This window comes from Macaca thibetana, chromosome 14 (genome assembly GCF_024542745.1).
Source record: "Macaca thibetana thibetana isolate TM-01 chromosome 14, ASM2454274v1, whole genome shotgun sequence".
Taxonomy (NCBI): Eukaryota; Metazoa; Chordata; class Mammalia; order Primates; family Cercopithecidae; genus Macaca; species Macaca thibetana.
Window position 1 is genome coordinate 32,823,698 of NC_065591.1, and position 27,275 is coordinate 32,850,972.

General features: G+C 46.3%; 1 protein-coding gene across 9 annotated transcripts in view; it reads left to right on the top strand.

Moving 5' to 3' along the window:
• WT1 (WT1 transcription factor) overlaps positions 1-21,005 on the top strand; it is a 48,204-nt gene extending 27,199 nt beyond the window's left edge. For 6 of the 9 annotated variants that reach the window (XM_050759025.1, XM_050759027.1, XM_050759033.1 and 3 more), the window contains 5 exons: positions 8,550-8,646; positions 11,843-11,993; positions 15,473-15,562; positions 16,161-16,253; positions 19,063-21,005. In XM_050759025.1, the coding sequence (XP_050614982.1) occupies positions 8,550-8,646; positions 11,843-11,993; positions 15,473-15,562; positions 16,161-16,253; positions 19,063-19,184 (553 nt within the window). In that variant the 3' untranslated portion in view covers positions 19,185-21,005. The remainder of the gene's footprint in view (positions 1-8,549; positions 8,647-11,842; positions 11,994-15,472; positions 15,563-16,160; positions 16,254-19,062) is intronic. The other 3 variants (XM_050759026.1, XM_050759028.1, XM_050759030.1) reach the window with 1 other exon arrangement.
• The last annotated feature ends 6,270 nt before the right edge of the window (positions 21,006-27,275 follow it).

Genomic DNA, 27,275 nt, shown 5'->3' on the forward strand with positions numbered 1-27,275 from the left:
GGGTTTCGCCGTGTTAGCCAGGATGGTCTTGATCTCTTGACCTCGAGTGATCTGCCTGTCTCAGCCTCCCAAAGTGCTGGGATTACAGGCGTGAGCCACGACGCCCAGGCTTTTTTTCTGAGATGGAGTCTCACTCTTTCTCGCTAGGCTGGCGTGATCTCGGCTCACTGCAACCTCCGACTCCCTGGTTCAAGCGATTCTCCTGCCTCAGCCTCCCGAGTAGCTGGGATTACGGGCACATGCCACCATGCCCAGCTAATTTTTGTATTTTTAATAGAGATTGGTTTTCACCATGTTAGCCAGGCTGGTCTCAAGCTCCTGACCTCAAGTGATCCGCCTGCCTCAGCCTCCCAAAGTGCTGGGATTACAGGCATGAGCCACCACGCCTGGCCTCTCCTGTATTTGCTAGAGGCTTGATTCAATTTGGGTTCTTTTTTTCTTTTCTTTTTTCCTTTTTCTTTCTTTCTTTTTTAGGTAAATGTAATTGATGAGTGGCACTGTGTTCAGCCTCATCTCTTGTGTTTAAACTTTAAGGAAGCATAGTTTCTTAGCACAAATCCTTAAACAAGGGAGTGATGGCTCTCAAGGCTTGCAGTGGGGTTCACTGTCAACATTGGAAAGTTTCAGGCATTTCAGCATCTCATGTATGAGCCCTGAGTATCAAGGGTGGGGAGAGAAGAGGGGTTGATGGGTAAATTCCATGTTTTAGAGACACAAGAGTTTGAATGTCCCCAGGTGCTTCCCTTCAATCTGATTAACTCTGCAGAGGGGAGAAGACAGAGGTGAAGATGGGGGGATGCCTGCCTGGCCAATAACTAGAGGTGGGAGAGAGAAATGACAGGCCGAAGTTCCCCCTTTTTGAATATTCATATGAATGCTAATTGCCTTCCAAAGGCTCTTTGTCTTTCTCTCTTTTACCTCTTCTGTTGATAAGGGATTTCAGGGCGGCTCTGGTTTTCCTCATCTGTAAAACTTCAATTCCTTTTTATTAATTTTCACGTGCCTGTGGAATATCAAAGTTAATCATTTCTAAAGAAGCCATTCTTGCAATGTTAAGTGTTTGTTTTTTGTTTTTTTTTTTTCCTGGGCCAAATCTCAATGTACACGTTTTTAGTGTATTAAGGGCTCACAATTTGTGTTATATGAGGGACATTTTTCTCTTTTTGCAGACTTCCTAAGGAAAGTGTTTATGCGTTTTTTGTTTGTTTGCTTGTTTGTTTTTGTTTTTGAGACGGAGTCTCGCTCTGTCGCCCAGGCTGGAGTGCAGTGGTGAGATCTTGGCTCACTGCAAACTCTTCCTCCCAGATTAAAGCGATTCTCTCAACTCAGCCTCCCTAGTAGCTGGGATTGCAGGCGCCCACCACCCCACCCGGCTAATTTTTGTATTTTTAGTAGAGATGGGGTTTCACCACGTTGGCCAGGCTGGTCTCGAACTCCTGACCTCAGGTGATCCGCCCACCTTGGCCTCCCAAAGTGCTGGGATTACAGGCATGAGCCACCACACCCAGCCGTATTTATGCATTTTAAAGCTGTCTAGGAAAAGCAAACTTTCTCAGCCTACATTTTATGCATCTTAAAACTGTTTAGGAAAATGTATAGTCCAGGCCACTGCCAGAAGTGAAGCGACAAAGTGCATGTTCTGCTGATAACTGCTTGTGCTTCTTTTCCCAGTTCAATAGAAATATATATATATTTTTTTGGTGGGGGGTAAAGATCTTGCTGTATTGCACATAAGCAGCTATTTCCATCAGTTAGCCTTGTGCTTTCTTTATACCAGAGGTCCCCAACCCTGGGGTCACAGACCGGTAGTGGTCTGTGGCCTGTTAGGAATTGGGCCGCGCAGCAGGAGATGAGCAGCAGACGAGGTAGCAAAGTGTCATCTGTATTTATAGCCGCACCATCCCTCTAATTACTGCCTGAGCTCCACCTTCTGTCAGATCAGTGGTGACATTAGACTCTCATGGCAGCGTGAACCCTATTGTGAACTGCGCATGTGAGGGATCTACTGATTTATACAAAACGACATGTTGTGCCTCCAAGTAGAAGCTGAAGAAGGCTAAAGAGGGAATGTTTCAAACCCGTCCTTCCCCACTCCCCCACCTCTCCTCTACCCCAGTCCTTTCCCTCTACCCGAGTTCACCTTTAAAAGCTTCAGCACGTCTAATTTCATTCGTTCCTCTGGAGAAAAGAGCTGGGAGTCATTCAAGTGTCATGATGATAAAAGTGAACCTGTAGGGTGGGGTTAATACCACCAGGATTGTCCAACTCATTTGAAAGGAAGAAAAGCACTGACCTGGACTCAAACTCTAGGTCTGCCACTTGCCATCTGTCTGACTGTGGGCAAATAATGCAATGTCTCCTTAAACCTCAGTATTCTTTGCTATAAAATGGGGATAATACTATATAAGCAACAGTTTTAACACTTATTGAGTGCATACCAGGTACTGTGATTTACTTACCTGACCTATTGCATCAGTCTAATGGGGGAAGTGCTGTTATTTTCATTTACATGAAGCTGAGGACAGGGAGGAAGTTATGTCATTTGTGTAAGGTGATACAACTTAATGAATGAATCCTAGGGTTCTGCTAAGGATTGAAAAATATATATATTTATGTATGAGTATATATTCTCTATATATTTATATATTCAATATATATTTTATTATACATTTATTAATATATATAACATGTATATAAAATATGTGTGTGTGTATATATATATTTTTTTTTTTACAGACAGAGTCTTACTCTGTCTGGAGTACAGTGGTGCCATCATGGCTCACTGCAGCCTTGAACTCGTGGGCACAAGTGATCTTCCCACTTCAGCCTTCCAACTAGCTGGGACTATAGGTGCACACCAACACACTCAGCATTTTTTAATTTGTATTTTTATTTTAATTTTTTTGTAGAGACAGGGTCTTACCATGATGTTGCCCAGGCTGGTCTGAACTCCTGGGGCTCACGTGATCCTCCTGCCTCGGCCTCCCAAAAGTGATGGGATTATAGGCGTGAGCCACCCACATGCCCTAAAAACTTAAATGTTATTGATCTCAATCACCAGGCTCATGAGATACATGCAATAAGTTGCAGATTGGTGGTCCTTGGGCCAGATGTGTGTTTTATTTGACCTGACAGTGATTCTTTAAAACTTCAATTATTTACAAGAACTTATAACTCAGGTGCTCTCAAAACAGTCCAGATTTCCTGCTTTTCTTTGAGAATGGAAACCTATAGCAATGCTGGGTTCACATTGTTTACAGTTATTGGCTGGGAGAGCTGAGTCGTGGCCACCTCTATTGGTCAGAGGGTGGTGTGGCCAGGGTGGCCATCCCTGTGAGTTCAATGTCATCTCATTCTTTAGGGCTGCCTTCATTTTACTTGTCTTACTTGGCCCCTGTAGGAATATTTGAGTTCGTGGCTCTGTTTTAAATTAAAAAGAGTCAAATCTATATTCTGACCAATTTAGCAAACACATAAAATAACTGCCTCCTCATCCAATAACCTGGAAATTCATGGAGAATAAGAGAGGTGACCGAAGAGTTGAGACAGATAAATGTCTTAGTTTTCAAGTAGGAAAAAAACCCAGTGGATTCTGGAAACCACAGAGTTAGCATGAATTCTTGGATAAGTTATTAAGCCAGATCTTTGAGAACAAGCTGGGGAGAAAACAGGGATCATTACCAATGTTGGTTAGTGGTATGCAAGACACGTGCCCAAGTCCATTTCTTTTTGGGTAGAATTACCAGTCCAATAGTGGAAGTTTACTAATACAGTGGCTCTTCATTGCAAAAAATATTTGATATTTTTGGTGTCCTTGTGGACAAGAAAGGGGATGATGGGCTAAATACTTAAATGGATGATTTGTGCTTGGTTGAACAATAAAACCAAAGGAACAGTTGTCTGAAGTATCTTTGTTAAGTTGGAGAGTGGCTTCTAGCAGAGTGGCCTCTGTGGCAGGACAGGAGAAGCAGTCATATTACCCTGAACCTCCTCTCACATGTCTTTACCTGCCTGCCTCAGACTCACGGTTCTTTTCCCCACTTGGAACCATAGCCTCATGAAACCTTGCTTTAAACTCCTGTGATCTTCCTGAATATCTTGGCCAAGGACTCATCAAATCCCTTCTCCCTGTCATTCAGCAGGGTCAGTTATCTTATGTCTCAAAAGGAAGTCTACTAGGAAACAAAACAGAAGAATACAAAAACTGTTTGAAATCTTTTTTTTTTTTTTTTTTTTTTTTTGAGATAGAGTCTTGCTTTGTTGCCCAGGCTAGCGTCTTGCTTTGTTGCCCAGGCTAGAGTCTTGCTTTGTTGCCCAGGCTGGAGTGCAATGGCACGATCTTGGCTCACTGTAACTCTGCCTCCCAGGTTCAAGCGATTCTCCTGCCTCAGCCTCCCAAGTAGATGGGATTACAGGCATGTGCCACCGTGCCCAACTAATTTTTGTATTTTTGTAGAGATGGGTTTCACCATGGTGGCCGGCCTGGTGTTGATTTCCTGACCTCGTGATACGCTTGCCTCGGCCTCCCAAAGTGCTGGGATTACAGGCGTGAGCCACCACGTCCGGCCTCAGTCACTGAATTTAGAGGATGCAGAGAGGAGCAGGGAGTCTTTGTATTCAAGGCCAACTTTACAATGGGGCAGAGGATATACACACAGATGGCTGTAAAATAGTAATATTTGCGGCTGGGCGGGGTGGCTCACACCTGTAATCCCAGCACTTTGGGAGGCCGAGGCGGGCGGATCTTGAGGTCAGGATATTGAGACCATCCTGGCTAAAATGATGAAACCCCGTGTCTACTAAAAATACAAAAAAAATTAGCTGATTGTGGTGGCGGGCACCTGCAGTCCCAGCTACTCAGGAGACTGAGGCAGGAGAATGGCGTGAACCCAGGAGGCGGAGGTTGCAGTGAGCTGACATCGCGCCACTGCACTCCAGCCTGGGTGACAGAGTGAGACTCCGTCTCAAAAAATAAAATAAAATAATTTTAAAAAGTAATATTCTTTCAGTGGTTCTCCAGGAGTCAGAGACGAGAAGGCAGATTTCAGCTTGTTTTTAAAGCTCTCCTAAAATGGAATGGGCTCTCTTGAAAACTAGTCACCAGTCATGTTGATCAACTGTTGGGCATGAGCTAGAAGAGATTTCTACTTTGAAGGGGGGTTGGCGTAGATGGTCTTTCTAGGTCCTTTCTATCTCTATTAGTCTGTGGTTCCCAGACCACCGAGGTGCTTTTTATAAACTTATTTAGAGAGAATTGTTACCACGTCAAATGCCAGTACATTATACTTGGTGCTCTGGGCACACCACATTGGGAAGTGTTGAATTGCAGGTTTCCACAGTGTGGAATTGCATTGGTGTGTTTGTCTTTTGGAGACCCAAGTCCCCATAGGCAGGGGCCTGGCTGTTTTTGTTTTTTTTTCTTCCTGGACCTGGTAGGAGAATCTACTGGCATATTTGGCAGGCACAGTCTTGTTGCATGTTGCTTCTTTTGTTTGTGGTTTGCGTCTGGCTCTGCGGATTGCTGTTCCCTTTGAGTGTCACAGCGCTTCATTTCATGAGACAGTTGTCTTCAGGAAAGTCTGTTCCTGTGTCCCCACCCTCCAGGAATCCAGCTAACATCCAGAGCTTAGCTGTCAAGACAGATTTCTAATTTTTACCGTTCAATGGCAGAACTTCAATGTTGTGTCCCTAGAACTCCTTCAGCCCTAGAAAATGTGGAAAGTAGGCCAGGTGCAGTGGCTCACTCCTGTGATCCCAGCATCTTGGGAGGCCAAGGTGGGAGAATCACTTGAGCCCAGGAGTTTGAGACCATCCTATGGAGGACATAGCAAGACCCTGTTTCTACAAAGATAAAAATAAAAATCAGCTGGGCATGGTGTGGGACACCTATAGTCCCAGCTCTTTGGGAGATGGAAGCAGGAGGAACACTTGAGCCTAGAAATTCAAGGCTGCAGTAAGCTATGATCACACCACTGCATTCCAGCCCGGGCAATAGAGCAAGCTCTAAAAAAGAAAAAGAAAGAAAATGTGTAAGTCACATTGTGGCTCCATGCAGATGACTGAAGCAAGCAAAGGCAGCTTCTCTTCACAACCTTTGAGGCAAAATGTTCTGGCAGCACCATGGCACCATTCTGGTCCTGCCCTCTTTCTGCTGCCACATGGCCATTGTCATCACCTCTCACTTTCCCACTGTCTATACCAAGTAATTGTAAGGAAGGCAGACACAGCCTTTTTCTCCTGGTAAACACATTCTAAGGGTCAGAAGGACATATTTTCTTTCGGTTTGGCATTTTTGCCCAATTTTTGCATGGTTGACCCTGGGGTTACTTCTTTGAGACATTGCCCCTGTCCCAGATAAGTCAAAAATTACTTGAAGAATGTGGAGACAAGGTATGGTAGTTTAGAGCAGCAGGCAGTTCTTTCTAAAATGCTTAGAGCCAGAAGTAAATGTGAAACCCCACAGCTTCTGTGGCCCTAGGGGGTGTGGACTTTTCGGTTGTCCTGGCAGACATTCTTCCTGTCCAGGCACTCTCTCTGCTGGCTGAGTATTATTGGGTCAGCTCCAGGCTTCCCCACACTACAGCAGATGGAGTGGGCTGATCCGCCCACCAGCTTACCTGCCTCCCTGCCCAGCACCCCTGGAACCAACTGTTAAGAGTAATGGAGGCAGAGAATGGAATTCTTAGTGCTGGCAGCCAGTTTAATCCCACCTGAAGGCTTTTAAAAGTGCTGATGCGGCTGGGCCTGGTGGCTCACACCTGTAATCCCCGCACTTTGGGAGGCCGAAATGGCTGGATCCCTTAAGGCCAGGAGTTTGAGACCCATCTGGCCAACATGGTGAAACCCCATCTCTACTAAAAATACAAAAATGAGCCGGGCGTGGTGACGTGCGCCTGTAATCCCAGCTACTCCAGAGGCTGAGGCACCAGAATCATTCGAACCCGGCAGGTGGAGGTTGCAGTGAGCCAAGATCACACCACTGCACTCCAGTCTGGGTGATAGAGTGAGACTCCATCTCAAGTAAATAAATAAATATACTGATGCATCCCTCTTGGACTACCCCCCCACCAATAATTTTTTAAAAGCAGATTTATGGATTTCACAGACCGTGTGATTCGCCCATTTAGAGTGTACAATGCAGTGGTTTTTAGTATATTCACAGTTGTATGACCATTACCACAATTTTAGGACATTTTCAGCAGTCATTTTCTATGTCTTCCCAACTCCCCCAGTTCAAGGCACCCAACCACTAATCTAGTTTCTGTCCCTATAGATTTGCTTATTCTGGACATTTTATAGAAATGCAGTCATACTACATGTGGTCTTTTATGAGTGGCTTCTTTTTACTTAGCATGATGTTTTAAAGGTTCATCCATATTGTAGCATGTATTGGTACTTTGTTCTTTTTCACTGCTGAATAATACTCCATCATATGCAGATACTCTCTTTGGTTTATCCATTCATCAGTTGATGGACATTTGGGTTGATTCTACTTTTTGGCTCTTAGGAATAATGTTGCTAATGCACCATGTATACAAGTTTTTCTGTGGACATCTGTTTTCATTTCTCTTGGGAATATCCCTAAGAGTGGGATTTCTGGGTCATACGTTAACTTTATGTCTAACCTTTTGAGGAACTGCCAGATATTTTGCAAAGCAGCTGCATCATTTCACAGAACTATTTCATAAGAGCTCTGCTTGGTGCTTCTAGATGTGATTCTAATGTGCTGCTGGTGTGGGTGAAAAACCTCAGTCCGCCTCATCTCATCTGGAAGTAAAGTAAGTGTAGAGCAGATAGTGGCATTGTATCTGAAGGAGAGAATAATTTTAGAGCAGAACATCCATCCCTTCCAACTTGTCCTTTTCGGCATTGCACATTTTTCAGCTCTTCCTATGTAGTCGAAGGTGACCTGAGCACCAGTTAGGGGACTAGTCAGTCGAATGCTGGAGGAAGATTCTCCAGTGCCCACCTACAGCACAGGCAGGCTACCAAGAGTTAAGTTGATCTGGAAAAGTGACCTGTCGTTTAAGCAGAATGGGTCCACAGATGTGTAATCCCCACTTCTGAGGACACGACATTTCTTCTTGCGTCATCACTTTTTTGGTGTTATCTGGTAAAAACTGAGTCATGAGGTGCCGACAAAAATTCAGTGCACTTAACGTGAAGCTTGAGGCATTCTGCTCATTCCTGAGATACTTGCAGCTGTCAGCCCTGCCGTCTAGATGGTAAACAACTTGCCGAGGATGAAACCCTGCCACTGCGGCTTTCCTCGGCTTGTCTGAGCGAGACCTAGACCCTAGACCGGAACGGTGCACGCCTGCGAGAATCGGAGGATAAGGGAGGGGCTGCGAGGTGGCGGCCCCAGGATCCGGCGGCCTCGCCATCCGCAGAACCCTGCATCTAAAGTGGCCCCGTGGAGGGAGGCAAAAACCAACTATTTTTGTTCTGTGAACTGTAAAAACAATCATTCCCTCCTGACTGCAGATAAGCATTTCCAAATGGCGACTGTGAGCCACCCTGAGCCTTTTTTCCCTTCTTTGTGTTTGCAGCCACGGCACAGGGTACGAGAGCGATAACCATACCACGCCCATCCTCTGCGGCGCCCAGTACAGAATACACACGCATGGTGTCTTCAGAGGCATTCAGGTGAGCACGCAGAGGCCCTAGCGGGAGGGGGGCTGCACTGCCTCTTCCTACTTACCGGCCCTTTAGTTCCTTACTGATGGACTCTTTGGCCCTGGCAGCCTCTTCTTCATTGCAGGCTCCTTTAACATCAGGGACCCCTGCTCGTCCCCTGGGTCTGATAACGCAGCTGTGTCCTCTCCCAGAGAGGCTGCCCCGCTGCCTGACACAGCCCAAGATGCGTCCTACAGAATCCTCTCCTTTCTGCCTTTACTGCTCCATTTGACTTCTCCAGGGCAGGCTGTGTGGCTTTTGCTTTTGAGCTAATTGGGTTTGAATTAACCGCCTGGACCTTTGACTTCTAAGATTTGGTTTACATGGTAAAGTGCCCACAGGTAGACACATCGTGGCAAGTGTTGATGATAATCATACGAACTGTACCGCCTATGGCTGGACATTTTCTATATACTAGGCGTTGTGCTAAGTTTTATACGTAGACTTGAAAAAAATGGACTTTACCCTATTAGTACCATTTTGTACTGATGTGGTACATTTGTTGTAATTGATGAGCCAATACTGATAAGTTATTGTTAGCTCATAGTTTACCTTAGGGTTCACTTTTTGTATTGTACAGTTCTATGGGTTTTGAAAAATGCATAATGCCATGTACCTATTATTCTAGTATCATACAGAATAGTTTCACTACCCTTAAAGTTCCCTACGCTCCACCTATTCTTCCCTCCCTCTTCTCCCAACAATCACTGGTGTTTCTTCAGAATGTCATATATTTGGGATCATACTAGATGTAGCCTTTTCAGGCTGACTTCTTTCTCTTAGCAATATGCATGTAAGGTTTCTCCATGTCTATATGTGGCCTTCCCCCTTCATTTCATCTGCAGTACACCAGGTACTGTTATTCTCTCTATTCTATGGGTGGGGAAACTGAAGCCCAGAGGTGATGAATAACTTGACCAGAATCACCTAGCTAGTAAATGGTGAAGCCGAGACTAATAACACAGGTCTTGTCTGACTTCAGATCCCCTGTTTATACCTACCTCCTGATACTGCTTCTTGGGGAGGCAGAGGATGGTGAACAGTTTTGGAGGAGGGAGAGGTCTCCAACGAGCATGAGGAAAGTAAAGTATAAAGGTAAAAGTTTCAGAGAATTCAATAGACATTTTGGTCTGCCACCTCCATAGACCTTCAGCCTACCTTCCCTGCGGAGTCTCTATTTTGGGTGGTCAGAAGCACACGCAGTTACTAAGGGTTTCATTTATGGCTTATAAACATCAATCCATGGCTGCAACATGAGTAACAGCAGTGATACTTTCACCAGAATGGTCAGTACTCTAGAAGTAAGTTGTATCCGGGCCAGACCCCACAGGATATGTGGGGCAAGTAGCTCTGAGATGTTCTGATTAATGTTTCCAGAAGTGTCACAAAGAGAGAACAGTGTGCTCCCTACTCCCAAGCCTTTCAATGGAGAGGAATAAAGGCAAGAGTTACAGAAATATGGAAATCTGACGATGGTTTGGGGAGACATCAAGCCTGTCCCCTGATGAATACCATCAGAATCCTTCACCAGGGCCCTTACTGAGATTAACAACTGTTCCCATGTGCACTGCTTCTAGGATGAATTAAGGGAAATGGAAAATGCTTTCTTTGCTTTCTTTCCCATCAAGCCCAGTTTGTCAAGCTCCCTTGTCATGGCCTCTAAAAAACTCCAGACTGGACAGGTGTTGAGTATTCCCATCCAACAACTAGCTCACCATTTAATTTTATGCCACCATTATCCCTGAGACACTTCGGCCTATTAACATCAATGTTGCGTTGTATGTCACTATAGCATTTTTCTTCCAAAAAAAGAAAGTGACCTTTCAGTGCAGGGCAATGTGAAATAGGGACTAGAACACAAGCATGGGGTAGAGTGGAAAATGCACGGGGCAAGAAGTTGGTTATACTCAGAAGTGGTTCCAGGTCTTAGCACAAAACATGAATGCGCTTTAGGCCAGGCATGGTAGCTCATGCCTGTAATCCCAGCACTCTAGGAGGCCAAAGTGGAAGGATCCCTTGAGCTCGAGAGTTCGAGACCAGCCTGAGTAACATAGGGACATCCTATCTCTACCAAAAAAAAATTAGCTGGGCATGATGACTCTCACCTGTTGTCCTAGCTGTTCAGGTGGCTCAAGTGGGAGGATTACTTGAGCTGGTGAGGTCGAGGCTGCAGTGAGCCCCGATCGTGCCTGGGCAACTCCTGCACTCCAGCCTGGGCAACAGAATAAGATCCTGTCTTAAGAACAAACAAAACCAAAACATGGATGCACTCTAGTGTCAGCATCTCACCCTCTGTGGGGTTAATTTGCACATCTGTAAAGGAATGAGGAGAATTTAGTGCCCACTCAGGCACTTGCTGAGCTCCCATTTATGACTCCCTGACCCCAAGAAGAGGAAGGGGAGCTTGCCTCTCTGTTTTCCTCCAGTTCTTATTCTTGGAAGACTGACAACACACACACTGCACTTCCACAAGATAAAGAGGAGCAACAGATGCCCTGCAAAGGATGTGTGCAGTGCACAGAAGGCAGACGGATTCCAGTGCTTTCTGGTGTCACTATTAAAGGTTGTGCTGGCTTCACCATGGCCTTCTGGTGGGTTTTGCTTCCTTTCACAGATGGGACCACCACATCCAGGGGCTCCTTCTTCCTTGTTATTTATCTATACTTGGATGATCTGGTCAGTTTGGGGCTCATTCATTATCCCACTTTTTTCAAATAAGGATGCCCCCACCCATTGCAGATTGGCTCTAGGTCATGTGGTCATGTCTCCAAGCAGGAGGGAGTAGTTAGGTTTTGGGACTTTGGACTTGGAAACATCACTACCTCAAGAGGAGAAACTGAGAGATAGAATGGATTGGGAGCTCTTTGAGGCACCAGCATTTCTTTTGCAGAGGCTCTGGGACAGCCATTTCATGTAGGTTGCATCTCAAGAGCCACTTCTGGTTGCTCAGTAGTGATGACCTTAGAGCACTGCATTGTAGAATGTCCTGATCTAGCATCCATTAGTGATGTCTGCCATGGCGATCTGGAGTGTGAATGGGAGTGGTTTTAGGTCTGCACCTGCCACCCCTTCTTTGAATATATTCCAGTGCTCACTCTCCCTCAAGACCTACCAGAATGTTCACATATGGCTTAAAGCCTCCTTGCCTCTTACTGTCTGCCTACAGGATGTGCGGCGTGTGCCTGGAGTAGCCCCGACTCTTGTACGGTCGGCATCTGAGACCAGTGAGAAACGCCCCTTCATGTGTGCTTACCCAGGCTGCAATAAGAGATATTTTAAGCTGTCCCACTTACAGATGCACAGCAGGAAGCACACTGGTAAGTGTGCCCACTGTCCAGCCTTGGACAAACATGGTTCAAGAGCTCCTTTTCCAGGCTGTCACGCTGCTAAGGACCCAGGTCATTTCCAGGATGGAAAGTAAGCACTGCTTTGAAAGGTCTGATCCAGGTGATGTAAAGAGGCTGTGAGGCCATTTTGCATTCTGATTATCCATCCTTTATTACAGAAGTCAGTAAACTGTCTTCCAGAAGGGCAGAGCAGAGCGGTAGAGAGAAAGTGCCACAGAATTAAAGAGACCTGCGTGGGAATCCTGTTGGTGTTAGAATACTATTAGCATTTCTAAAGAGAGAGGAGCTAGCCTGGGAATATAGTCATCAGGTGGTTTTAGAAGGTCGATGGGCAAGATCGTTGTGAAATTTTGGAAGAGATGGTCCAAAGAAAAACTTACCTGCTTAGGTCAGTAATAATCAACCAGACAGGAAGGGGAAAATTGATTGTTTTTTTGTGATCACTTTAAAAAAAAAAAAAAAGGTCAGGTGCGGGGGTTCACACCTGTAATCCCAGCACTTTGGGAGGCTGAGGTGGGTGGATTACCCAAGGTCAGGAGTTGGAGACCAGCCTGGCGAACAAAGTGAAACCCTGTCTTTACTAAAAATACAAAAACGAGCCGGGTGTGGTGGCACGCACCTGTGATCCCAGCTACTCGGGAGGCTGAGGCAGGAGAATTGCTTGAACCTCGGAGGCAGAGGTTGCAGTGAGCCAAGATCTCATCACTGTACTCCAGCCTAGGCAACAGAGCAAGAATCTGCCAAAAAAAAAAAAAAAAAAAAAAAAAAAAAGGAGAGAGAGAGATGATAATTTTTGAAGATACTCCAATGAAACTGGATTTTCCCCCAGGTCAAGGAGGCTGCTTGTGGGAAACAGAGAACTGGCATTGTCTGGTGTTGGCCACCTTGAATGTGGACAGCCATGTCACAGAATGTTTGCTCTGGGCCTTGTGGGCACTAGGTGGGAGTGTGGGAGTGTGGTGAAACCCAGGTTTTCTTACAGAGGAGCTACTGCTACCTTTTCCACAATCAAAGAACAGCATAATTATAAGATGACTGTTACAACTGTAATATTACTGCTGATTTTGCTCTTGGGAAGCTGGAGAAAAAAGTGAGCTGCATTCAGATTTCCTTAGACCACTGGATTTTGCTAATTCACTGTATCCAGAGGATACAATTCTGGTATCAACCTGAGTTTGCACTTAGTGGGCCACAGACTTTGAGGCTAAAGAGGAGGGGACCAGTGGCATGTTATATTTTTATACATTTCCCCAAATGGGATCATTTGAAAAGTGACTGTCAAGGTTATAAGGAAAACGAAAAAGTAAAATCCTGCCTGAAAAATGCAAGGGAATAAATGAAGGCAATATGGTTGTAGATACTTTTAATGGGAGAGAAGCACTTAGAATGCAGTGAGGATTAGACAACTGTGTGAAGGGAAGGCAGTAAACAGGACAGCCAGAACCCCAGACCCACTGGAGCCTTTAAGAAACTCTTCCTTGCAGAAGACGAGGGCAGGTTGGTATTTAACAATCCTACAGCCCCCCTTGAAAGAGAGCAATATCTTCTTATTTATTTATAACAACAGTATGGACTATTATATTAAGTACTTTTTGGGTGTCAGGCTCTCTACATGTATATTTCATTTAATCCTCACTCGCAAAACATTTATTAAGAGGGTAGGATATAACAGAAAGAGGACTCAGGCTCCTGCTTTTTAACTGCAGGTTATAATCCCCCTTCTCAAAGAGTTGGTGGTTTGTTTGGGAGCGAGGATATAAACAAATGAAAAGTGACTAAGAGAGTACATGATCATGTACTAAATCAGAGACAGGAGGCACCGAGGAGTTTGGAGGGTATCAGATGACTAGGGTCATCTGAGAAAGTTTCTTGGAGGAAGAAGGGCTTGGGTTAACCAGTGAAGGCTGGTAGGTTGGGCAGAGAAAGTGATAGGTGAGCAGAAGCTCAAAGGCAGGGGAAGGAAATCAGACTCAATAGGGGTATTGTGTTCTCCAGCGTGCAGAGGTGAAGCATAAGGCACCAAGCTGGATACAAATACAAAGAAAGGGGCCAGGTGCAGTGGCTCACACCTGTAATCCCAGTATGTTGGGAGGCATAGGCGGGAAGATTGCTTAAGGGGGTCAAGACCAGCCTGGTCAATATAGTGAGACCCCGTCTCTACAAAAAATATTTTTAAAAATTTAGCCAAGTGTGCTGGTGTATGCCTGTAGTCCCAGCTACTCAGGAGGCTGAGGTGGGAGGATGGCTTGTGCCCAGGATTTCGAGGCTGCAGTGAGCTAGGCTCACACCATTGCACTTCAGTCTTGGCAACAGGGAGAGAAAAGAAATAAAAAGGCTCCAGTCCTCAGGATTTTCCAGCCCATGGAAGAATTGTAGAATTGTAGACCCAGACATAGCTCACCACATTAGACACCCTGGAATAAATGTTGTAATGAGGGAAGGAAGGGAAATTGACCCATGCAGTTTCCAAGTAGGCATTGCAGAAGAAGGAGACATACAGGAGACTTTTCGATGTGGAGACAGGGAACATTTAGTGTGAGCAGAGTGCAAGGAGGACTTCAGGATGTGAGCTCTGGCATAGTGGGGAATAGAGATTCGTGAGGGAAATAGCAGAGGCTTTGAGGTTGGAAAGGTAACAGGACCTGACTGATTCCAGAATGGCTTGTTTCCATCCCAGATGCCTGTGACTCAGGATTCTCCTAGGAAGGTGGGAAGGCTTGGGGTTGCTCACTTCTCTTGGGGCTCAGGTCCCAGTATCTGGCTGAACTTTCTCTAGTGAGGACAGGGGTGAGGCTTCTCCATTCTGAGTCAGGAGGTTGGGTAATCCCACTACTGGCTTCTCTTGGATAAAGCACACCAAAAACTTTCTCAATGCTTTTGGTGTATCTCGAGGATCTCACAACCATGGAGGCATATTTGCTTGACTCAAGAACAAGGAGTCGTAGCACAGAACACCAGATCTTCGGGCCGTAAAACATAAAACTCTTATTTCATGAGGTTGACCTCAAGGCACATGCATCCCAGAATTCTGCCTCATTTTCTGCCTGGGAGTTAAATATTTTGTTTTTTATTTGCTAATATTTTTTGAGCATTCTTTCTGTGCTAGGCCCTGGGCTGAGCCCTTTATGCAAAGGTCATAAATCCTTTGAAGTTGCTGTATTATTGGACCCATTTTGCAATAAAGAAACCACACCTCACCCAGGGTTTTTTTTTTTTTTTTTTTTTTTTTTTTAATGGCAGAGCTAGATGTGAGCTTCGGGGTGGAATCCTCTGGCCCCTGAGCTCCCATTCATTTCTAACTTGCAGGTTGGGGATCATCCTACCCTAAAAAGCTCCAACAAAGTGCTTTAGGCATTTTGGGATCTGTTCAGTCCTAGTAGGAGAGGTTGCCTTGAATGAGATCCCCTTTTCCAGTGTCATTTTCAAATAGAATATGTGTCTTCCCCAAGGTGAGAAACCATACCAGTGTGACTTCAAGGACTGTGAGCGAAGGTTTTCTCGTTCAGACCAGCTCAAAAGACACCAAAGGAGACATACAGGTTTGTAGGTTCACTTCTCATTGTTGCCAGCCATGTTCCCTTGGGCTAGGATTGATTTCATGATTCTCTTTGTTGTTGAATATGAATGAGAGAGTCAGCCATGTGTTTAGTTTTTCCAGTATTTTTCCCCCATAATCTCTGGAGATGTTCCTCCTCTTAAAGAAAAAGAAAGAAAAGGAAACACCCCACATTTCCCCTGCAAACCACAGAACAGCGAGATCCCACTAGCATTGGGCTGATGATACACTGAGCATCGGCAAAGAATGAGGGTGACGGAGAGTGGAATCCGATTTGTAGCGTGTGATTCACTTTTCCTGTCTCTGACACAGCTGAGATCTTCCAGCTGGTGAGAAGCTGGACCTTTGTGGTTAAGGAATGATTGTTCCCAAGCTAGAAGCAGGTCCTTGAAGATTACTGTGCAGAATCAGGGATTCTTGTTGGGCCTGGGGGACTGGAGAAATCTGAGGGTGAGGCAGATGCAGACATTGCAGGCGTGGCTGGAAATGCTGGGCTCCTCCAGCTGTCAGAAGTCAGCCTTGTGGGCCTCACTGTGCCCCACATTGTTAGGGCCGAGGCTAGACCTTCTCTGTCCATTTAGGTGTGAAACCATTCCAGTGTAAAACTTGTCAGCGAAAGTTCTCCCGGTCCGACCACCTGAAGACCCACACCAGGACTCATACAGGTAAAACAAGTGCGTAAACTTTTCTTCACATTTATTTTTCATTATTTTTTTAAACTATTGTGGAATGAAATTGTGATGAGAGGGATTGGAAAAGACTAGTGTAAAAGTTCTAAGGTTTAGCCTCAGCTGAGAGAAGGAATAGTGCATGGCTATCTTTAAATAATAAATAATAACATTTTTTAAAGAAGGGGAGGGTGGAAATACAGAGAAGGAGAAAGATGGGAAAAAAATGGCTGGAGTGTGCAGAATGAAAATGAAGAGATAAGCCAGGTCCCTACTGTTTCCAGTTTGTCATGTCACACATTTTATCACTCTGTTTGATATGATAATCAACTTTACAGAAAAGCAGCAGAAATTCTAGCAAGCCAAACATTTATTCTTCTGAGAGCACATGTTTCATGGCACTGTTTTCAGAGAACTGAGTCCTTGCTTTGCTGAAAGTTAATGCCCCCGGAGCGGTCTTGGTTTCTGTGGGACCAATATCAGTGTGTGGGTATTATTTCTTTTGTACTAGTACAGAGAGGAGAATAGGGCATTTATTTACTGGCTGCTGAAGGTTTTTGCTTTCTGCAAGGCTGGTGTGATTCATAATAAAAATAGCACCACCTTTGTTGCATATTTTCTACCTTTGGAAAGAGGGTTAATGCTTAGCTTGTCTAAGTCTATCTTCACAACATGCTTGTAAGTAGAGTAAGATAGGACCGGGTGTGGTGGCTCATGCCTGTAATCCCAGCTCTTTGGGAAGTTGAGGTGGGTGGATCACTTGAGCCCAGGAGTTCAGGACCAGCCTGGGCAACATGGCAAAACCCTGTCTCTACAAAAAATACAAAAACTAGCTGGGCATGGTGGTGTGCACCTGTAGTCCCAGCTATTTGGGGGAGGCTGAGGTAGGAGGATCACTAGAGCTTGCTTGGGAGGCTGAGGCTGCAGTGAGCGGTGATCCCACCACTGTACTTCATCCCAAGCGACAGAATAAGACCCTGTCTCAAAACAAAACAAAAAAAGTAAGGTCGGCATGTTTTATTCCCATCTTACAGATGAGGGGACTGAGGCAATAGTAATTCAATGGCTTATCTAAAGTCACAAAGTTAGTAAGTAGCAAATCCAGTTCTGTCTGCTTCCAGCCCACCTTGTCCCACTTGCTTCTTTATTGGAGAAGGAACAGGCATTTACGCTGCAGTCCAGGGAGCATGGGGAGTCAAGCAGAGAGTCAAAGTCAGCAAAGCTGAACACCACTGAGAGACTGAGAGGAATGAAGATGATGAGAGAGAGGGTTGGGATTTGTCCATTAGGAGCCAGCCCTTGACGGCACTGCTGGAGGTGGGGTTGGAGAGTGGGAGCCAGGCCAGGAAGAGCAGAGGAACAGCGTGTGAAGGAAAACATGACATCACAAACCCCTGGGCAGCCCCAGATTCTCTGCCCAAACTGGCTGCATTTAAAAACAGAGCCAAGGTACCTGTGGTCCATGGTTGGTGGGATGGGATCTTGCTTCCCTTCCTCAGGTGCCTTCGATGCTTCTTTGACTTAGTCCTGAGCTCATAATTTGGTGGCAAAGTGTTATAGTCCCTTGTACACTGCTGTCACACTCCCCAAGTAAGTGTGACATGACCTGTTTCACCAGCAGACTGTTTAATACCGCATTTGATTGGCCTCCAGTCTGACCCTGGGACACCAGCCCTCGTGGGACATTTCTCAGTGCTTGTCCAAATCAGTACTCAGAGAAGGCCAAGTGGGACCAGCAGTATCTGAGAAGATCCGTCAAGTGGTACAGGGTTTGGCTTCTGCACATTCTTCCTTAGGATGGAGCCGCAGCTGCTTTTCCATCATGGCTAGGCCTGGGAGGTGTGATACAGGAAAGAGCGTGGGCTCTGGAATTCAACAGACCTGGAGATTTGAGTTCTGCCTGCATCTGCCTTCAATAGATGTCCTACCTCATCTGTAGAGTGGGGATAATAACGCTTCCCCTACGGGCTGTTGTAAGGAATACATGAGGGTGTGTGTGTGTGTGTGTGTGTGTGTGTGTGTGTGTGTGTGCGCGCGCGTGTGTGCAGCCCAGCACAAGGCTTGGCATATGTTAAGCATCAAATAAATGATAGTTATTCTCCCTAATGAGAATGAGGCTTGGAAAGAATGTCTGAGGGCTCTTTGGGTGGAGAAGCCTCAATTTTGGCAAGCTTATTAAAAATCCAAGAACCACGCCCCAACTAGAATCTTCCATATAACAAGATTATGCTCTCAGTAACACTTTAAGAGAAAAACAAAAACAACACATAACATGCAAACTGGTATCAGTGATTTATTTTTAAAGTATCCAGCCCATCCAGGGTATCTACACAGATAGAAGTGTTAAAAGCTTCAGTCACAGCTCAGATCCCTGGACAGTGATCACTCAGTAATACCCAGGGTGATGACCTGGAGGCTTCTGCAGCCCAGTTCTGCTCAGTTCCCAACTTACTCAGCAAGGGGGAGAAATTTACACAGTCCGCAAAACATTCTGTCAGCAGAGACTGAAACAAACGTTCTTCCCCTAAATTATGAATTGCTCAGACATTTCCCCCAACTTGACTCATTCTTTATCTCCCACTTTTCAAGTTTTCTGGCCTAAGAATATAACTTTACAATATTTCGATCCTTAAAGCCCCCAGAGGTGCTGCTGTTTCAAGGCTGCCTGGGAAATGAGCTCAGTTGGTTAGCTCAGGGATGGAACGATGGGGAGTTCAGAGTGGGTGCCTTGTAATGACTTGACTCAGGCCTTGATAGTTGAACTTGTGCCCGTCTCTTCATTGCAAGTGTCTCTGACTGGCAATTGTGTCAACAGGTGAAAAGCCCTTCAGCTGTCGGTGGCCAAGTTGTCAGAAAAAGTTTGCCCGGTCAGATGAATTAGTCCGCCATCACAACATGCATCAGAGAAACATGACCAAACTCCAGCTGGCACTTTGAGGGGGTCTCCCTCGGGGACCCTTCAGTGTCCCAGGCAGCACAGTGTGTGAACTGCTTTCAAGTCTGACTCTCCACTCCTCCTCACTCACTTCCCTAAGAAGGAAACTTCAGTTGATCATCTTCATCCAACTTCCAAGACAAGATATCGGTGCCTCTGGAAACCACCAGGTGTGCCTGGAAGAGTTGGTCTCTGCTCTGCCTACTTTTAGTTGACTCACAGGCCCTGGAGAAGCGGCTAACAGTGTCCGGTTAGTTAAAAGCCCATTGCCATTTGGTCTGGATTTTCTACTGTAAGAAGAGTCATGGCTGATCATGTCCCCCTGACCCTTCCCTTCTTTTTTTATGCTCGTTTTCGCTGGGGATGGAATTATTGTGCCATTTTCCATCGTGGAATATTTATAGGCCAGGGCATGTGTATGTGTCTGCTAATGTAAACTTTGTCATGGTTTCCATTTACTAACAGCATCAGCAAGAAATAAATCAGAGAGCAAGGCATCGGGGGTGAGTCTTGTCTAACATTCCCGAGGTCAGCCAGACCGCTAACCTGGAAAGCAGGATGTAGTTCTGCCAGGCAACTTGTAAAGCTCATGCATTTCAAGCAGCTGAAGGAAGAATCAGAACTAACCAGTACCTCTGTATAGAAATCTAAAAGAATTTTACCATTCAGTTATTTCAATGTGAACATTGGCACACTGCTCTTAAGAAACTATGAAGATCTGAGATTTTTTGTGTATGTTTTTGACTCTTTTGAGTAGTAATCATATGTGTCTTCATAGATGTACATATCTCCTCGCACAAATGAAGGGGAATTCATTTGGAATTCATTTTCATCATTGGGGGTGTCCTTGGTGTAAACAAACCATGCTGGTTATGTGGCTTCAAGTTGTAAAAATGAAAGTGACTTTAAAAGAAAATAGGGGCTGGTCCAGAATCTCCACTGATCAGACTGTTTTTAAGTAACTTAAGTAACTTTGGGTCTACAAGTATATGTGAAAAAAATGAGACTTCCTGGGTGAGGAAATGCATTGTTTAAAAGTGCTTGTGTGTGCGTGTGTGTGCGTGTGTGTGTTGTGTTGTGTTTTGTTTTTTAAGGGAGGGAATTTATTTACTGTTGCTTGAAATTACTGTGTAAATATATGTCTGATAATGATTTGCTCTTTGACAACTAAAATTAGGACTGTATAAGTACTAGATGCATCACTGGGTGTTGATCTTACAAGATATTGATGATAACACTTAAAATTGTAACCTGCATTTTTCACTTCGCTCTCAATTAAAGTCTATTCAAAAGGAAAGTGGCAAGATTCCATCAGCTGTATTGTGTTCAAATCTCAAGGCCACTGAGCCTCTTTTAAACAGGTAAGAGAAGACGCCACCGACGTCGAATGCTACTAGTGAGCCTATCCAGGTCGTGACCACAATTTATTTATCTCTGTCAAACTTCAGGAGGGACTTACATGTCCTAGAAGCAGCAGAGAATGCCTTCACCTTGCATTACAGAGTGATCGTGCTCGTGCTGTGGTTGAATGGGGTCTGTGGATGATGTGGGGATTATGTTTTAAGGTTTATTTTAGGCAGATTATCATTGTATCACTTCTTACTCCAGATCAGCAAAAGAAAATAGAGAGATGTTCATGATAACTTGTCCTTTTGAAAGTTCACAGATACATCACTGGGAGGGCATAGGCTGAACACCTAGTACAATTGAATTTACAACTGTACTTGCTATAAATCAGCTCAGCAGATTGAAAACTGCTCAGCCTTTCCAGGGCAACTGAGTGTGAAAGCAAAGATCTATATTATCTATAAACTATAAACTCTGTGTTCTGGTGTGTGGTTTTTGAATTGTAAATAAGGAGATTAATTTGGTGCCGCTCCTCTCAGCTCCCTTGTCTTGGGGCTTGCATGCATTCCGGGTTTTATTTCTTCATTTAAAATACGTCTCAAACAGATGGAAGCCCAGCCATGGAGACTGTTCTGCATTGAAGTGCAGCTCAAAGTTTGGGCAGCCTAAAAGTCAGGTCCGGAGGCCTCTCTTATTTTGCATCTGGCTCTTGCATCACTGTTAATTATAGCGAGTGTGGTGACTCATTTATATCAGCCGTTTTTATCTTTTCCTGCCAGAAGACAGCGTTTCTCTGGAGAAGCTCAGGACAAGCATGGCAAACGTCAGCGAGTCGGGAAGAGCCAGGTCTTACAACAAAAGTACAGCCACATTGATTGTTTCAACTGCACAGGGAAGAACAGAGATTCTCAGACGACCCTGCAAGTTTAGCTTGCAGTTAAGCTCATGGGCTTTGGAAAGCAGACCAACCTGGCTTCAAATTCTAAATCTCCAGTTTCCTTATCTGTGAAGTGGGGACAAAAGTCTCTGCCTGATAGGATCATAGTGAGGAGGAATTTTTTGTAAGTATGAAAACATCAAGTACATAGCAAAGGCTCATAAACGTTATCTAGGAAAACTATTACCCAAGAACTCACTGGCTCATTTTTTTTTACCTCCCCCTCCTCCAGGCATCCTCTTGCAGTGTCTAACCATCCCCACAGGTCAGCTCTGAAAAATGGAAACAAGTCCATTGCCCTCTGCCCCAACCCAGAGTTAATAACTTTTGCAGCAATTGAGCTTCTTGCCAGCCTTGCCACAGAGACCATCTGTGCTTGCTGTGTCTTCTGTAAAGCACTCGTGAACACTGTACGTGTTTCTGAGACCCACGGTGTTGCTCTTCCACAGACTGTGAGGAATCAGTGGGAGCTCCCTGTGGCCCAGGCTTGAGGCGGTGTTGGGTGCAGTCGTCAGCATGTGCACTTTTCCATCTTGCTTTATTTACTGCAGCACCTCGTTTAGCATATGACTCAGTACTCCCAGTTCCCCAACTCCCTCTGCTGGATCTTCCCAGACTCTTCCAGTCACCCGGAGCCGTCTCCTCTCTGAACCTCTGTAACATTTAGAGTACATTTAACATTAAATAGTACTTTAGGTCAGAATAGTGCTTTCCCCTCCTTTTTGATCTTTAGGACACTCCTGTAAGGTAGACAGGGCAAGTGTTATCCCCACTTTACAGATGAGGACATTGAGGCTCAGCAGAAGTAAGTGGCTAAGGCAGCACTTAGTCTTGGTCTTCAGCATCCAGGTGTCCTCCCGAAACATGCTTGGTGGTGTAGACTTGCACTCTGCTCCCTTGCCTCATTTTTTATATATCCTTTTTTTTTTTGGCTGGAGTGCAGTGGTGCAACCTTGGCTTACTGCAACCTCTGCCTGCTGGGTTCAAGCGATTCTCCTGCCTCAGCCTCCTGAGTAGCTGGGATTACAGGCTCATGGCATCATGCCCAGCTAATGTTGTGTGTGTGTGTGTGTGTGTATGTGTGTGTGTGTGTATATACTTTTTTTTTTTTTGAGATGGAGTCTTGCTCTGTTGCCCAGGTTGGAGTGCAGTGCTGCAATCTTGGATCACTGCAACCTCCAACTCCTGGGTTCAAGCAGTTTTCCTGCGTCAGTCTCCTGAGTAGCTGAGATTACCGGCATGCACCACCACGCCCGGCTAATTTTTGTATTTTTAGTAGAGATGGGGGTTTCATCATGTTGGCCAGGCTGGTCTCGAACTCCTGACCTCGTGATCCGCCCGCCTTGGCCTCCCAAAGTGCTGGGATTACGGGAGTGAGCCACCGCGCTGACCTTCATTTTTATGTATCCTTTTTTCTCTGCCAGAATGTGAGCTTCTAGAGGGAAGGAGATCTTCTCCCTTTCCTTCATTACTTCCATTAGGAATTCTCAGCGTTCACATCCATGGACAGCAGCTGGGAAATTTGCTAAAGCTCAGACTCAGATTCAGAAGTTCTGGGGCGGGGCCTTGAGAGTCTTCTTTTCTAACAAGTTCCCAGGGGATTCCCACTGTACCAGCCTGTGGATGACACTGTGTGTAGCAAGGATCTACAGGGTGGGCTTGTTAAGTACTTGAAGGGTGACTGATGAGATTAGCACTTGACTATCCTGGGATGGTGCTGGGCCCTTCTAGTCCTTGAGAGGAGTCAGTGAAGACGGCACAGGGCTCTACTGTGAAGGTCCACTGTGGGTCAAGACACGCATGCTGAATGCAGTCAGAGGAACTGTGCACCAGCCCAGGGAAATCCATCCATGAGGGGGTTGTTTTCAAACACAGTTGGCGGATCCTGTGTTGGTGACTTCCACAAGTTGGGGAGACTTCCACAGGTAAGATCAAGTGTGGTGAGGGGCACACCTGCCTCTCCAGTCCTTGCACCTCACTCAGTCACACATCTCAGCAGTGGACCCCTGCCTCCCTGATGCCCTGTTTTCTAGCATCCACAAATTGAAGTCTTATGGCCTTGGTGAGCATGTATTCCCTGTGAGCCCCAAGCCTCACTGGCAGGCAGGGTTTTCCCATGTCTTGCTGCTACTAGGAACTACTTTCTTGGCTCTCTTGGGTAACAAAGAGCAAAGGTGATGGTCCTTGGAGCCCTGTCCTCCCTGAAGGGTGTTTGCAACACTAATCTTGGACTAATGGATGTGCCAGGAAGAAGTTTGTGTGTGTGGCGGGGGGGTGGCGGGGTGGGGGGTTGATTTTGCTCGCCCAGGGGATATTTGGCAATTCCGGAGACATTTTGGATCATCATGACCAGGGCAGGGGTGGGGTGCTCCTGGTATCTGGAGGATACAGGCCAGAGATGCTGCTAAACAACCTACAGTGCACAGGACAGCCCTTTCCTCCCCCTTCCCAAAGAATGATCTGGCCCAAAATGTCAATAGTCTCCTGGTTGAGAGACCCTGGCATAGAAGAGGGAAGTGACTTGCTGTAGATGGACTGTTACCAGATGAGAGGGGTGATGCTAAGAATTGCTGTCTGGGCTGTCTTTAATCCACCATTCTGAATTAACTGACTCGCAGGAGGCATTTTTCTTCAAAGTCTTGAATCAGGCAGAGTGGCTTGTAGGAATTTCTCATAGGTAAATGCATGAGAACCACAAAAAGGAAGACAAATCTCTATGAAAATATAAAGGTCTGGGCTCTTCATTCAGGTCTTTGCTTCTAGTGACTATTTTAACTATCAAGTGATTGAAATATGTGTAATTATTTATTTGATAGGATCTTGCAAAGCTGATAAATAAATATAAATATTCATGATGATGATCACACCTGGTCTGATTTCTATTGTCAGTTGATGTTATGCTGAGAAAGTAGCTGATTCCATGGAGGGCTCTGGGCTTTTCTCCGTTTTTCAAGCAAAATGCTGATTCTGTTAGCTCTCAGGCTGGCCTTGAGAAGGAAAGAGAGAGCCAGACAGCATAGGAAGGGTAGTATCTCAGAGATCTGGAAACCCACCGGCCAGCCCTGCACAGTTAGGACGATCAAGACCAGACCCCTGAATAAGGTGGTGCTTCAGAGACTGGTGAGAGGATGAGGACAAATTCCTGAAGTCCAGGGATCTGGAAGGTCAGTGCCTTTAAGTACAGACAAAATCATCCCAATTCGAGTAGAGGCCTCAGACAGGGAGACCGCAACGGTAAGCAAGTCAAGCAGACCAAATGAGCAAATGTGAACTGCGGAGTTGGTGCGATATTTTTATGGAGCAGGGGAGAATTGAAGGATGGTCCGGGGGATGGGCTGAGATAAATGCAGAGGGGAGAGGTTGGTTGAGACCAGTGGCTTTCCCCGCTCCTGTCATCCCAGGAGCATTGGTGATGCTGACACTTGGCCATGAAGGATTGCCTGATGCAGTGGGGATTCGGAGGGCCATGGAGGAGGCAGTTGGGCTCCAGGAGAAAGAAGGAGGAGGGGTGGAGTGAGGAAGACCAGTCTGGGAAGAAAGATGAGACAGATGAGGAATGGAGTGCGGATGTCAGGGAGGTCTGCAGGAAGAGGGGGCTTCCGTCTCACAGGGCCTGCCCCCAGCATGAACCTGCACTGGCCTGTGAATGCACACTCCAGGACTTTCACAATTAGGAGATGCTCAAGTGATGAACGGCGAATCAGATCAATGCACACCATGTATTGATCCTTTGTGTGCAGCTCAGTGCCATCTTACATGCATTCTCCATTTACATGCACTCTCTCCACTCGCCTCCTTTTGACAGTGGTTCCCATTTTACAGATGAAGAAACCGAGACTCCAGAAGTACCTCCCACAGGATCATACAGTTCGTGCATAGGGCAGAGTTGAGATTTTAATCTGGCTGAGTCAGAGCCCATATTCTTCACTCCTACACTGTACCACATTTGTCCCCCGTCCCAGGGCACGTTGGCCTCATGCACCAGAGGAGCAGGAATGTTGAGAGAATGCAAGAGCGATGTCTTGCCCACTTGCCAGGATACCAGGGATGTTTGTCAAGTGCCCAGAGAAAGGACGGGCAGGATTGACACAGCGTTCCCTTCCCCCATACCCAGTTGTAGAGCCTGTTTACAAAATATGTTTTCATTCAACATTTTGTATTAAATACCGGAACTCAAGAAATGACATGGCATAATGTTAGCCGGATAGTGATAAAAGGGGAAAATTGAGAAACACATCTTAAGAGTTCAAGGTCAACGATTACTCTTTAAAAGCAGTATCCTGCTTTCCCAAGGGGTTCTACGTCAGAGGGAGCGGGCTGAGGAGGAAGCCGTTGGTTTCCAGGGATGGAGGGGTGTGGGGGCTTTTGTGGATGTGACCCCATGGATGGGATTGTCTCACTTCTCAGCAGGCAGCCTCCACTTTTAAAAGATGAGTCCTTACCATCCAGATGACAAAAGCCAGGGAGCCTGTCCTAGAGACACTGCCTGTCCCAATTTTTCTGACTTCTAAAAGTGTAACGATCCCGGTCGGTGGCCTCTATCTTTGCCCGCCTTCCAGCCCTGCCCCAGCAAACCTCTCCCCTAGCAGCGTCCTGGGAAGGAGTGCTCCCTGCTCCGGCTCATGGAGAGCTTGTTGTAGGGGGAAGACAGTGAGAGGAGCTGGGTGGGACAGCTTCTGCCTTCACCGCATAACCAGGCTGGGGGAGACGGCTTTTACCTCTCCCTCCTGAGAGAGCTGACTTTGAATTCACTGGGTGGGCAACAAAAGTGCCCACCCAGTGAATGTTCCCGATGCTGCCTGATGAGAGAGATGTTCCCGATGCTGCCTCCTGGAGACAAACCACCACCGTTTCTAGGCAGGGGTTCCCAGGCCCCAGGGAACGCCACTGAGGAGAACCTTGAAGGACACCCCTCCAGTGTTAGTAGCATTCAACTGCTAGTGGCTAGTGGCAAGATGCCACAACAGTTCTGCCTATCGATCCAGCCCCTGGCCAATCTCTCTGCTCACCTCTGCTCACGAAGGACAGCCTAGAAAGAGACCAGAGCAAAGGGTGAGGATCTTGGGAAGAGGCAGTGGGGTGGCATGGCCCCCACCCCCAAAGAGACAGGAATATCCCAGCGCTGAGGTGCAGCGGCTACTAGCACACCCTCTGCCACTCAGCCCCGTGAGCCTGGCAACGCCTTCTGCGCCTTGGAGATTCAACTCAGACAGCACCACTCTTCATCTCCCAGGTTGTCCTGAAGATGAAAGGAGAGGCCACAGGTGCTTAGCCTGCCTACCCTCCGTCTTGCTGGCAGGCACTGCCCAGGGCAGCCAGGCCTCTGGCTGTGCGTGGAACAGGTTCAGCCATTCAGAAAGGACTGAGGCAGAGCTTGATGCGGGGCCCTGGCCTGCACTGGCCCTGCGCCACTCCTGCCAGGGAGCCTTGGCCCTGCCTCACTGCAGAGAGGAGAGCTGGGCACTGCTGGGTGGAGCAGGCAGGAGCTGGGGTCAGTCACTGCCAAACTCCCCCGTCACACAGTTGTCTCTGTTCTCCTCCTTTGACCTGCTCAAGTCAGGAAGTGGAAGGGACACATGCCCATCTGTCTCATCCCAGAGAGGAAGGTGCTGTTAGGGGACTGGCTGGGACACACCTTCATCGGAGGCCAGGCCCGTGCCTCAATTGTCCTGTGCATCGTTTGTATAAAGGTCTTCTCTGAACCCATCAGAATGCCTCCAGCCAGTTTCAACTTCCCAGGTAAGAGGAGAGGAAGAAAGCATGGAAAGCACTTGGCACAATCACACCTTTCTCACCTGAGTTGGCAGGA